The 14,128-nt window shown below is 41.4% G+C and overlaps 2 protein-coding genes across 9 annotated transcripts in view; one reads left to right on the forward strand and one right to left on the reverse strand.

The window, feature by feature from the left end:
• SHLD2 (shieldin complex subunit 2) overlaps window positions 1–1,574 on the reverse strand; it is a 54,979-nt gene extending 53,405 nt beyond the window's left edge. Inside the window, exon 1 of one of the 8 annotated variants that reach the window (XM_084845318.1) lies at window positions 1,227–1,574. The gene's annotated coding sequence lies outside the window, so the exon portion shown is untranslated. Of the gene's footprint in view, window positions 1–577; window positions 866–1,226 lie in introns of those variants that run through there. The other 7 variants (XM_084845314.1, XM_084845317.1, XM_084845316.1 and 4 more) reach the window with 7 other exon arrangements.
• The window catches only part of GLUD1 (glutamate dehydrogenase 1), a 33,926-nt gene continuing 20,702 nt past the window's right edge, over window positions 905–14,128 (forward strand). Inside the window, exon 1 of the mRNA XM_084845324.1 lies at window positions 905–1,656. Within this exon, the coding sequence (XP_084701450.1) occupies window positions 1,221–1,656 (436 nt within the window). The 5' untranslated portion in view covers window positions 905–1,220. The remainder of the gene's footprint in view (window positions 1,657–14,128) is intronic.

The raw sequence follows: 14,128 nt of genomic DNA on the forward strand, positions 1-14,128 counted from the left end.
GGCTTGCTGGGCCTCACTATTTTGTCACATGCACTAGGAATATGGCCTAGAAAACACAGCCTGTACTCCTCTGAGCCATTCGTGGCAGATAAGGATTGGCAGTGATGAGCAAGCAGTCTTCCAGGGAATCTTGTCCACTGTTATTGCTGGATCTGCCCCCGCCCCCCCAATAAGCCTCCTTGGAACACAGTTTGAACTGATTAAGTGCACAGAAACACTAACACTTGGATGTACATTATGCAGTGAAGTGGCCATCTGTGCAAAAACACAGGGAAACCGAAGAGAATCCAAATGCATCTCGAGGACATCCTGCCACAACTAGATGCACACTTGCATGGAAACACACTCCCTAGCAAACATGGTTGGAAACATGGAGCTCGAACATTACTTAATAAATGTAAGTAAAATTTAAGGAGGGGCATTCTGGCCCCCAGACTAAGGAATTACCACTCAACTGGTGTAATGCGGGAGCTCAGTGTGAATTGTGAGCCAGGGCATTCCCAGTTCAAATCCTACCTCTCCTTATAGTCAAGCCACGATCTCCCAGCACACACAACAATATAGGGGAGAACCTCACCTAGGCTGAGGTGAAGGAGGAATACAGGAGCCCCTGCACTATGTACCAGAGATTCACAGTACGGAAACGGGGGCGCAGAAGATCTCACAGCTCAGACTCGCGCGCCCACCGGCCCCGCCGCTCCCAGCGACTTACCCACGACTGGGGAGGGGCGGGAGTATGCAACCGTCACTACGCGCGCTGTGGCACAGAGAGGAAGGCGGGCCAGACTCGAAAAAACTACCCAATCAGAAAGCGCTCTTCCTCCTTCCCTTCCCCTTTTGGCACGCATGCGTACTTCCTAAGGTGGCGGCGCGAGGAAAACACGGCAGATTCATCGCGTTCCTCACACAACCAGGGCGGGCGAGAGCGGCGCCTGCGCAATGAGAGGGGGCGTTACGGCCCGCTCCTGGTGCGGCCTCGCCTGCGGCTTCCCGCCCTCCGCGAGGGGCCCATTTAAAGGCAGCGGCGGGGGCTAGTCCGCCCCCGGTATTGTGCCATTGGGCCGCGAGGGCACCGGCCTCCTTCCTCTTCCTCCTCCCTCGCCCTTTTTTCTTCCCCGCCCTGTCGCGTCGACGCCCTTCGGCTTTCCCTCAGAGCGGCGCCCGCCAGCCCAGCTGCTCCCTGTCCCGTTACAGCTGAGGTAACCGCCGCCACTGCCACCATGTACCGTCGCTTGGGGGAGCTTCTGGCGCCGGCTCGCGCGGCCGGCGCCGGCTCGTCGCCGCTGTCCGGCGCGGAGCCTTGCGCGGCGGCCCTGCTGGCGGGGAGCGGTCCGGGCAGGAGGAGCGGCAGCTCCAGCAGCCGGCGCCGTTACAGCCAAGCTGTGGAGCGGGAGGACGACCCCAACTTCTTCAAGATGGTGGAAGGCTTCTTCGACCGCGGCGCCGGCATCGTGGAGGACAAGCTGGTGGAAGGGCTGCGCACCCGCGAGAGCCCCGAGGAGAAGCGGCACCGCGTCCGCGGCATCCTGCGCATCATCAAGCCCTGCAACCACGTGCTCAGCGTCTCCTTTCCCATCAAGCGCGACAACGGCGAGTGGGAGGTGATCGAGGGCTACCGGGCGCAGCACAGCCAGCACCGCACCCCCTGCAAGGGAGGTGAGAAGCAGCAGGCGCGCAGCAGCTAGGATCTACCCCCCCCCCGAAACCCTCGCCACCAAACTATCGTTTTCTATGCATTAGGTCACTTAATTAAGCGGGGTTGCGTCCTCTTCCTTCTCCAAAGCCGACTCGGGGTGTAGTGGTTTGTTCCCCCTCATCTCTCAAGCAGCTGTGCTCGACCTCCTGCGAAACTAGAGAAGAGTCATGAGGCACCTAAAAGGCTAAGATACTTGGGGTTATATCCAGTGTTAGACCTATTTAGAATAGACCCATTAAAGTGAGTGGGCCTTAAGTTAGATTAGCACTGGTACAGCCCTTGCTATTCATGCTAACTTAGGACACAACGAATGTGCCACAATACAATCCTATATTTACTCAGAACTGAGTTGCGCTGTCTCCAGTGTGGCTAGGAAAGTGTGCCTATAGTTGCGTCTTTAGTCTTTATTTAGAGACTCTTTTTGTTGGTTCTGCTGCAATGGCCTCCCATCAGCAGCTCTCTATTGCCTGCACCACTAACACAGGGCGGAGTAAATCACTCCTGTTTTTTTTGGTGTAAAACGAAGTGCTTGGTTACTGCTGCTGAAGTTACTGCTGAAGTAAGCCATTCAGTGTAGGGGACTACTCCCATTTGGGAAATATTGTGGCTAAAGTGATGTAATACTGCTTTATTATATTTGTCCAACTTTTCACCGCATGGTTGGGGTGTGTGTGTGTTGGGGGTTACCGTTATTTTTAGCCTTGCAACAGTAATGTGAAGTAGTTTTGGCTGTGAGAGAATGACTGGCCCAAGACCACTTGGTGAGTTTCTTGTTTCCAGGTTTGGTCCAACTCTATTATCCACTTCAGTAAAGTTCTGTCATTCTTGATATGCAGTGTTTCACATCTCGGAACAAGTAATGGCTTGCATTAAGTGTTGAAACATGTGAACTATCCATTAACTGGTGGAATTGTCAGAGAGATAAGATACAAAAGGCTTCACCTGCTAAATTTTTGCCTGCCAGGCAGCTGTTAAAACACAGACAAACATTTAATAATGACAGCTCTTTTCCCAAATTATTGTGCACTGAGCCACCATCCTGACAAATGAAATGGGTACATTTCTTCCCATGCACCCTACACAACACTGGGGTGAAACCCAGTTGCTATTTCTCTAACGTACTTTCACCTCTGCTCTTCACAGTGTCTACAGTGGATATGTGCTGTAGCCTTTTAACTTACCTTACGTAGGATATGCACAAACTATCTTTGTTCTGTGAGGTTAATGTTTGTTATTTTACTGTTCATTTGCTCTCCACATAAAGGATAGAATTTAATGAAGTTCTTTTCTGTTGTGTTTTTCCATAATTATTTTCAAGCCATCTACATAATGGAAGTAACTGCTAGACAGAATTGCTCCTTGGAGAGTGGTCATCTCTTTTTTAGCTAGACAAGGTCTCTCTGTAGGCCGTCTAGTAGCATGTTATGAACAGCTTCTGTATTTATTTCATTTCTATACCTCCCAATAGCCAATGCTCTCTGTCCTTAAAATATGTGTGCCACAGCACCCTGCTCTCTCAATTCATGAGATCAGAACAGAAGTTAATGTGCCTTAAGAATGTATGAAATGGAAGTAATTGTCATAGGAGGCAAGACTTCATTCTTTTGTGAAAGGAGGAGGAAATATAAGGATTATTTGGAATTAGGTGCCTTATTCTATAGCTCACAAGGGGGCACATGCACTCAACAGTAGACAGAGGGTAGAGCTTTGCTATTTATCATTAAATTAAACAAGTGTCTCTGTCTTACTGTGTGAACTAAGTGGAATTGCAGTGTAATATGTGTGTTTACCCAGAAGTAAGTCTTGCTGAGTTCAATAGGATCTATTCCCAACTAACCTTAGTCTGTAGCGAGATACTTGTGAACGTAACAGTTGTACTACATGTCCAGCCAGTTTTCCACATGGGTTATGAGAACTATACTTATACACAGCTCTTAGAAAGAGGAAAGATCACACAAAAGGGATCTGGAGGACTGCATATCCCTTTCTTGCATACCCAGAGACACTTTAAAAGAAAAAGATGCAAAGGAGTGAAGTGTGTATTTTTGTGCTGTCATGGACTGTGATTCATGCAATGCAGCTGGTAGTCAACAGTTACCTAAGGGCAAATCAGGAAGAGCAATAGGAACTGTAAAAACATCCCTTCCAAGTTATTGCCTGTTCCTACTGATAAGATTACGCAGCTGCAAAGAATAGGAAGGTGCATCTCTGCAAACACATAATACAAACATTCTTCACATCCTCGGAAAGAGGATAGCTCCCACCTTTCTCTCATTTAGCCCCATGTTTGACAAACAAGCTGTTCTGTAAGTTCCTGCAGCAACTCACTGTAACCCACACAGAGTTCTTGCCTGTTTGGGTTGTACTGTAGAAAATGGTCCCTTGAGTTTGGAAAAACTTGGTGTACAGAATGTTTCAAAGCTTTTGAAGGAAACAGGAATGACCAAAGCCAGTTAATTGCTGTGATTGTGTTCCCTCCCTTAAGCCACACTGATTTTTTGCTTGGTTTTTAGAGGTTGAATCAGTCGTTGATATAAGTAAAAGAGCTATTTGGTATCCCAAGGCTATGCTCTAAAGTTGGGAATACAAAACAGTGTGCTATCTATAGAAGTGTGTTCTTTGGACAGTGGTGTTAACCAAAGAAATACAGTCCAGAGAAGTGGTAACAAACTCAATAACATGGAAAGAAAATTCTGCAGAATGTGTGTATTTTTCTGGATGCTGAGGATGTGATAGGTCTGCTACTGAGAAATGGAGTATCTAGTTCATTGGCAGATAAAAAGGGCAGTTGCTGTCTAGTCAGCCTGTCTCCACACCATCTTTGGCTTAAAGTCATTCTTTAAAGATCAGTTAAAGGCCTATGATTATCTGTGGGATATTGAGTAAAATAACTAAGCTCTTATGGAATGGGGACTGACTTGTTCTTTAGTGGCCAGGTATTATGAGGAGGGTAACTTCCTTGGAGATACACAAGACAAATGCTTCCTACCTGTGGTTCCTGCTGTGTAGGTTAACTTGTTCCTGTGTCTTTGTGACACAGCAACTTTGCAGTATTAGCTTTTTTCAGTTTTTTATTGTGTAGCATCTCTTCAATTACTAGTAGAGCACTTTGTCCCAGTGCCAGTTGACTGAAGAAAACCTATGGCTTTTAAATCCATTTAGTATAAATCCATGAGAACTCATATAGAAAAGGAAAGTGGTCTTGCTTAATCACCTCAGTTAAGTTGGATTAGCTTCTGTATGTCCTCCAGTTCTAGTAAATGTGACCAGGAACTGAGATGGCCATATACTTACTACACTTTAGTTTAGTGACCTGCTGCATCCTCAGATTTTGTTTCCTCCCCCAGAGTTGCCGGATCATCTTCATGCCCCAGCAGTTTTTTGGTTTTGAGTTGCTCGTTGGTGAACAGTGACCGTGGTAAAAAGTTAGCTATAAAAAGTTACCTTGTATAAATTTTCCTTTAAAGTGATCACTGGAGATGTTAATCATACTTGTATCATGCTCCTCCTCCAAGGAACTTGAGATAGCACAGGTAGGGTTCTTGTTCTCATCCTTGTTTGACTGAGATACTCAAAGGCACCTAGTAAGTATCATGGTCAACTGGAGACTTAAACCCAGGGCTCCCTCTTCCAAGTCCAACACTATCCATTACATCACACTGACTTATAATTAATATTTTTTAAATTATTGCCTAATATTAGTGTTACTGAGCACTGACATGTACGATTGGATTTCATATACATGGATCTGAAAAATTGCTATGCACCAAGTAGATAAAGGATATTTAGATGATCTAACAAATCCAATTCAAAAATTTGGCCCGTTGCTTCCCCTGGATTACCATAACTTCCCCTTTATTCTCTCATCTTCCTAGATCTTTGCCTCTGCTTTTAGCCATTTGTCTAGTTGATGTATATTATTTGTTTGTAATTGTCTAAAATCTAAGTTTAAATAAACAAGTGTAGATGGAGGGAGTAGGATATCCACTTTCACAGCCTTCTGTTCCCCACCCAAAATATATAATTTGCTGTGTTCTTGAGTGGATGCCCCAACCCACATGAACTTGTGAACTCAGTTTCATTGTCATCTTTTATTTTGTGGGTGAGCACCACAAGAAGCACAGCCAGTAGGGATTTATGGCACCCCTGCAGTGCAATCAGGAGATTCCATGGGTGTGGCAATGGCATAGTGAGAGGCCTAAGCACCTATCTGCCTCTTGATCTGTGTGGTGCTTCCTAACTCAGTAGACTATGCGCCAAACTCAAGGCATTGTGTGCCTGTAATGTACAATAGAGTGGGAGTGTCTCATACTTTGGACTTTAGGCATACTTGCCAAAAGAGTTGATTACCGATGGGAATTACCCGAGTCCCAGAGCTTGCTTTTTATAGTGAAAGTTAAAGCTGGGATCCAGAGAGGTAAGTGACATGAGGCACATCCAGTGGTTTTTTGGACAAACAGCCCCCATGCTATATCACTGGCTGCTTTTGAAGTACAAAATGTGGTGGGAGTCTACTGGTAGAGAAATGGTGTCCAAAGCCTCCCTGGCTGTGCTGACCTATGGATGCTGCTCAGATTCTGGCTGACATACCTTCTCACTTTAGGAGGGGTGTCTCCTCAGTTTACACCCAGAAGCAAGAATCTCTTATTCTAGCTTTCCCAAGCACTAGCATAATATAGGCAAAAGTTTTTAGGGCTCACTGCTGTGTCCAGATAGATGGAGATATTCCAGTTCTGAATTGTTACTAAGTGGTACTGATACTTGATAAATCATTGGTAACTTAAGGAAAATTTTATATGAAACACCCATATTGGGGCCTCCTTATGCAATTGGTTTTAAAGTATGCCACAAGCCTTTGGGGTAGGTAGGATAAGGTAAACATATGAGCTTCAAGTAAATGCATAGATAGTAAACAAATTAGGCTTTCTTTGTTTGCATTCAGCATAGCTGAAAGAAATTAATCTAGGACGGAACAACTACTAAGCTGAAAGATAAGACCTGTTTACCAAGATCAGTGTTAAATTCTCTGAAGATTAAAGACAAAAGGTCAAAGTGGTGGATTTTTTTAAGGCTCACGTGCGTTAAAATGTTCATCAGTTCAAAGTTTTTGAATTATTTCTTTCATCAACCTGTATTACTTGTCAGAATTTCTGCATAATTCTGGCTGCTTTGCATTATAATTTTCCAAGAGGCAGAGATCTTTCTCAGCCCTGCTGCCTGAGGACCTTTAATTGAAGATGCTGGGAGACTGAATCTGGGACCTTTTGCATGCAAAGTTTGTGATCTATCAGGGAGCTGTGCCCCCCTGTTAATACTGAGTATTTATGTAGTATTTTAGGGTGCTCAAAGCATTTTAAAAACACTCTTTTCTGATATGGAGATTAATCTCTGTTGGAAGAAGCAACTTGTGAGACAGTCCTTGCACTGTTCCAAAGCGTGAGAAGCATAGTTAGCCTGCTCTCAGCCAATGCAGTTATTGGTTATGTTTAAAAGCAGAAATCTGTTTTCTCTGAAATAGTCCCTGAGGTCTTGCATGAATACCCTCGCATTAGCAGATCAGTTTAACAAACTGCTAAATGTGCAAGTTAGGTCTGATCCATAACATATCTTAGTTTTAATTTAGACCTGTATTAGAAATCAGTTCGTGTCACAATAAAACTCAGAGCTAGATTAATCTATATAAGAAATGTTTTAAGCACTGCAGTTGAAGCATTTAATTAGATGTATGTAGCAACACTAGATTAGAAAGTGGAACTATTCATTAGCCAAACAAAATCAGTCAAAAGAAGTAATCGCATTGCTGTAAGGGAGAAAATAGTAGTTGCATCCCAGAGTAGTGGCTCAGATGTAATCAAGGGGACAAGTTGTGCATCTACTGGGGAGTGCAAGAAGATCAAGCAAAGATGTTCAGCAGCAGATCTGTAGCCATTGGGGAAGGGTTCTGTGGGTCTGCCTCCTTTGAATTTTCAGGGATCTGTTTTTTTAAAGTAAACCTCTAGCCTTGGGAGTGGGGAGGAACCCAGGAGGAAAACCATGCAGGTAGTACTCCACACAATTGCTCAATAAAAAGTAAGCTTGCTCCCACCTTCCAGTGTTCTGGGCATTATCGCCAAGCAGTAGGCACTTATTTAATTCTAAAAAGTTAAATTTAATTAATGCTTAAGAATTTCAAACATATTAGGCTACCCATATCTAGGTTCTGGCTGCTCTGCATTGATTTCCTTGCCACTCTTGGTGTACTCTTAGGCCTACTCATCACAATTTCTAGCTACAGCCCTGCCCAATATTCGGTAGCAGCAGAACATGATCCTTGAGAGGGGAGAAGATTTTGTAATGTTGAGTGAGTCTTAAAGCTCTCTGGTGTTTTCCATTGTTGTTGATGAGAGGAGCTAAATAATTGACAGTAGTGGAACAGATCTGACAGATCTGGGTCCTGCGTATACCTCCCACACATCTCTATTCCTGAAGGGTATCACTCTTTGGCAAGATATCACCTACTCTCCTGGAGTGGAAGGGATTTACCTTATTAATGTAGAAAAGCAGGGCAGTTTTTAAAAATGAAAACAAATGTCTTGGGCTCCTGTCAGGTCTGGGAGAAAGGGTAGTGGTGGACTACAAGCCTAAAATGATCTAAACAGGCAATAAAGGGAAATGGGAATAGCAAAACCTTGCGTCTCTTTTCTATATAGCCTCTGGCTTTTAACAATATCATTTGTTAATGGCAAACAAATGATAAGGCTGAGTGGATAGTGCTCCCTCTATCATAAATTAACCTTTCAGAAGTTTTTGTACATGAAGTGCTGCAAAACCTCCAGATGTTAACCAGGAAATTAGAATTCCATGTGACTGCACGTTCAGTCTTAAATTTGTTTGGTTTTCTTTCTTGTAACAAAAGTTGTTGATAGCATGCTGTTTTTCTTGGTGAGTTTCAGGAAGCAGAAGAACAGTGTGCCTTCTTAATGCCTACTCCTGGAAGTAACTAGGATTGGGGAAGAAAAGTACCCCATTTCTGATTTTCTTTAAAGATAATAGTTCTCAAGACACAAAGCACCCATTATCCTAGAAAATGTGGTGCTTTCCCCCATTGACTTGTTTCAGCCTGGTGACTTAAATTGATTACAGTGTAAGTCTGAACACATTTATTCATAAGTTGCATTTAGTTCAATGAGATTTACTCCCCATTAAGTGTATTTATGATCCCAGTCTAAATCTTTGGCTTTGCGGTTTCTAGGAATTAGCTTATTTTTAAAATTAAGAGCCTATAAAGTAGATGAAGGTATGACAAATCCTCTATAGGTTAACAAATAAAAGAAAGAATCCAGTTTGATGTAATAGCACTTAGGACATTATTTGCATCTGAGAAGTCATCATTTATATAATTATTTGGAATGATTCTCCAAGATCCCACTTTGCCTGTTTGATTGCATGCTTAGAGGTGGCACTTAACAGGAAACCACAGCTGCTCTTGTTCATCATATGGACAGCTGTCTAGAGAACTAAATGTATCCAAGTAGGGTACAGGAAATAAGGGTTAGCAGTGTACAACAAACTTTGATGGAAGCTGTCTATACTTCTCTTAGCACAAATCTGATAAGAGATACAGGATCTAACAGTAAACCATTGATCCTATAGTAATGAACAAATCTGAGCTATTTACTTTGTCAGCGAGAGAAAATGGTTGTCTTGAGAACTTGGTTCAGACAGGGAATCTTAAGCTAGTTACAATCAGTGTTTTATGCCATCTTAATCTTGCATGTTGCAAGTATGTTTGACATAATAACCTGTTCTTCAAAGATTTAGCTTCTTTTTATCTTTAAATTTTTTGAATTACATACCATAAAATACAAATATATCTTGGTAAATTTTGTAAATCCAGTAACTTTTAAGAAGATTGGCAAATATTAAAGTATATGCAATTAGTAATTTGACAGTGCTTCAACATAATGCTTTTTAAAAACACCCCAACGTACTCGTGCTATATAATTACAGTTAATACATAATGTTAATCCTACTGTAACGCTGCATCTAATTTTTAAATACCTCCATTACTTAATTTGTCTTATATTTAACAATATCCAACTTGTATTTCTGTCTCAAACTTTTTTTAGTTTTAATTATTGAAAAAATTACTTCCTCCTTGTTCCCATCTCGTATTTGTACACATTCTGTTAATTTTAACATTTTGCTATTTCCCTTACTTTCAATATCCAGCTTTTAACAGTGGCTACCTTGTTATTTCTCCATTTCTTTATTTACAGTGTTTGTACACCACTCCATATCTAAAACAGATTTTGGAGTGGTGAACATAAGAGGTACAATAATAAAAAAACGGTAGCTATTAATATTTTGGATGTCATAAACAAATTTCAAGGAAACACCTGATTTCTACTTAACACTACCTCTTTCACATATCCTAATAATATCACAACTGGGTCTAATGGTATTTTATAGCCTAACATAAATTTAATTTTGCTTACTGTTTGTTCCCAAAACTGTATCCCTTTAGGACAGCTTCGCTAAATATAGTAAAAATTTGCATTCCCTACTTGATAGTGCCATCATTTATCTGTTCCTTGCCTATAAATATTTTTTTTTTAATTGGCTTCTTAACTGCAAGTGCCCACCTTGGAGCAGAGCATAAGCAACTGTTTATTGCTTGTTTCTAATGTCATAATTTGACATCACATAATACCTTCTGAATTATTTTAAGAAATTTAATCTCAAAAGCTGTTCCATCACTCAGTGAACCATATTTTCTTAATAGTGTACTTAAACAGAATGAATTGGGAAGTACTGGTACAAAAGCACTTTGTCTTCTGTAAGTCTGTTCAACAATTAAACCCTGTATGTTTCCAGTATGGACCCTATCCTGTACTGCTTTGGCTTCTCATTAATAGTGATTAATAAGGTTTTAGCCCCAATAAAGTGATGCCCAAGGATTTCTACAGTTGTGTACTCTTATGGTCATGCTGTAACTTTGGAGTGTGATGTTTAAAAAGTGGGAAAGTGGTATAGTTATGAGCTGTGGGGTCTTGAATGCTTTGTCTTTCCTGATACCTAGCAGGGCTGGGAACGACTTCCGCGTAAGTCTTTGGAGACCCTGCTGCAGTCAGAGCAATGCTAGGCTAAATAGATAAATCAAACTCTGTATATGGCAGCTTCATATGTTCATATTGTTATGAGTATTAGTATTTATGGAGGATGAACTATAAATCAGTGGTAGAGCACTTGCTTTTCTTGTAGAGCACTTGCTTTTCTTGTAGAGCACTTGCTTTTCTTCAATCCCTGGCATCTCCAGGTAAAGGTAAAGGGCTAGGAAAGATTCCGCCTCCCTGAGTCCTTAGAGAAAGGCTGCCAGTCAGAGCACAGCGCATTACTTATTAAGAAGAGATATGCATGAGCCTTCTGCTTTGGACACACAGCGCTTTCATTTATCCTTTTGCTGTAAGCCATTAGTAAATCAGGAAGCCTCTAATTAACCATAGTTTCCTAGTTGGATGAAAACTGGAAACTATGGTTAATTAGAGGCTCCTTAATTACTAGCTTCAATACAAATCCGAATATTAAACCAACTTCAGACTATGGTTTTTTATCCTACCTCATTCTGAAGCTAGTAACTGTAGTTCCCCAGCTCAAATGAAATGAGACACTATTGCTTACTTTGAGGCTTTCTGGAGTAATCATTACTCACACAAAATGAGGATTGAAGGGACTCTGTGCATGTCCCATGCATATCTTGGCTTAAGTTGAGATATGATCGTACAAATCGGCTCAGTATCCTGTCCTCAGTATGGTTTTTTGTCAACACAACATTCCTCACTACATTCAATTAATATTTTGTTAAAATAATAATTATTAAAATTGAATTAGTAAAATTATTGCATAGATGGTAATCTCTAACACTGTATTACATATGCATTTTTTCGGCATGTGTGACCTGGTTCACACATCACAACCATGGTTAAACAACCCGTAGTTAGTCGGGGCTGCCCAGGAACGAGCAAGTGTGCTGCCTCCTGCCCGCCACTTCTGCTTTATTTTCATTTTTGTAAGCAACCAACTTTTGTAAATGTGGAATGTGAGAGGTTGTTAAAGCACGTTTGAGAATGATTTGTGGTCTTTAGTGCATGTATGAATATTAATGCCTGGGAGAGCCATTTTTAAACCAAAAGTACATTCTAGACAGTCCACATTGCAGAAACAGGAAATGCAAAATCCATTTAAAGGTTTGCATGTTGAAAACAGATAAGTCATCTATTATACTTTGCTTTCCCAAAAGTTGTTTCCAAGTTCCTCTAAGTAATATGGCTAATTATTCACTAGGCCTGTTCTCACATCACGAACAGCCCACTGTGGGTTAATTTACCCACAAAGTCTGATGTGTCAGCTTTCTGTGGCTTGTCTTGTTCTGCGAACCCAGGCAGCAGGGGTTGTTTGAGGGTTGGACAACCATCAGATAACCCTAAAACAAACCATGGGTTATTTGAGGATTGTCTAACCCTCAAACAGCCCTGCCACCTGGTTTTGCGTAATATTACAAGCTGGGTGCCATGCAAAAAAGGCTCCCGGGGCACCAGACATGACAGCCCCCACCAGTAAATTAAACCATGGTGGGCTGTTGTGTGAATCAAGTCACTCTGTCTTTTCAGACAATTCGGGCAGGCTTACTAGTGTGATTCCACCATTCTTTCTTTTTTTTTTAGGATGGCTTATGATGAAGTTGCGGCACTGAGACTGCAGTTCAAAGGGGGAGACTGGAGCTTTAACTCTTTCCCCACCATGGCTGGCTTCCTGCTGCAAATCAAACTCTCAAGCTGCTTTTATTCACAAGGGAACAGAAGAATAGCCCAAGGGGTTAAGAAGCCCCGTTCCTCTTGTGCCAGCCTCCTCCTCCAGATTACGGCCTCAGTGGCTGCATTTTGTAAAAAAATGAACGATCCCTAAAAATAACAACTATACGCAATATATAGTTCTGCCCTTAGCAAGCCTAAAGAGCCTTAAGGTATTGATGATGACTTTTCAATGGGAAAAATTTGAATGAATGAACTTTAAGGTGTTGCACTGAGCCATTTTCCTTCTTGAAAAAGAAGATTCCTTGTTCTAGAGGTTTGGGTTTTAACAGGCAGGGAGTTGTATAGTTCATGATTCCTAAGTGCAGTCAGAATAATTTAAGGAAAACATACATGTGACTTAAAAAAAAAAAAAAGAGTTTGTAAATCTTGGAGTATTCCTTCCAAACTCTCATGTGTTTTTTCCCCTTATTTGGGCAACCTTTTGGTCCCGTCTGTTAAGTACTGGTAGCAAGTCCTTTGATAATTGTGTGCTTTTAACTTAATCTCCAGTAGTGTCTAGGACTGTGTAAATCTTGTTACATAAATCATGAACCTGAACTGACCAAATTATGGGATTGGCTGACTCCCGAGACTTCAATATTCTTCTAGAAAAGGTGAATAAAATAAAGCTGCATTCAACAGTCCAAGCTAAACTAAAGCTAAACTCCAAAATTTAATGGGAGGGTGTTCTAGCTAGTTGAGAAACTGGAGAAAATTGAGCACTTTGCATAAATGCTTAAAGTTGGACAAGGAAATCATTACTTTGTGTTCACATTCAAACCTATTGCTGTCTTCCTGGGTTATTTGGTTTGATAGTATCAGTAGATATGATGTTTGCATTGTGGTGTTGCTGTGGTAACAAGCAAACTTGTTTCATCCCATATATACACTGATTTTTGAGAGTATTTAATCTGAGTTTGTGTCAATATGGAGACAGGCAGACAGCTGTAAGGAAAATGTGCTAATCTAGTTTTAACTTTAGTCTTCCTCTCAAAGGGAAGTTACAGGCTTCTTCAAGTTTGCTGAGGATTACAAAATAATTTTCACTACTGTTCCATTGCAAAGGAGGTGAATAAATGGTTAATAAACCATGAGGTCTCACTAGGTTAACTTACTGTTGGGGTGTGCCGGGGAAGAAAAATCCTCAGCTTAAACAAAATTCTGTGCTGGTTCCAGTGGAAAGTATTTTGCATGATTATGAGTCATTTTGTAATTTCACCCTTTTATAATAGAAAAGCATCTTGTCTTCTAGTCTAAGGGTTTTAGAGAGAATCATAGCCATTCTGTACACAACTGAAAAGGAAATGTTAGCCTTACTGCGTAACTTCCATGTAAATTTCAGTGCTGTTCTAATGGAACTATTTGTCTCAGCTTCATAAAATAGTAGGTACTTTCTATAGTGTGCTTGACTGAAAACATAAAATAGCAGTGAACTGTCAATAACAGAGCCAGGATCTTCCTGCCATGTAGCACTTGGAAGTCTGCCAGGTATATTAACACACTGATTTTGTTGCTATGCCAAAATGACAAATTGGGCACTTCTGAAGGTATGGCCCACATTGATAAACCTAGATGTATTGTTAAACATAAAGGTGGATCT

Source organism: Heloderma suspectum, chromosome 3 (genome assembly GCF_057233095.1).
Source record: "Heloderma suspectum isolate Gila_16-S chromosome 3, 16-S_ref, whole genome shotgun sequence".
Classification (NCBI taxonomy): Eukaryota; Metazoa; Chordata; class Lepidosauria; order Squamata; family Helodermatidae; genus Heloderma; species Heloderma suspectum.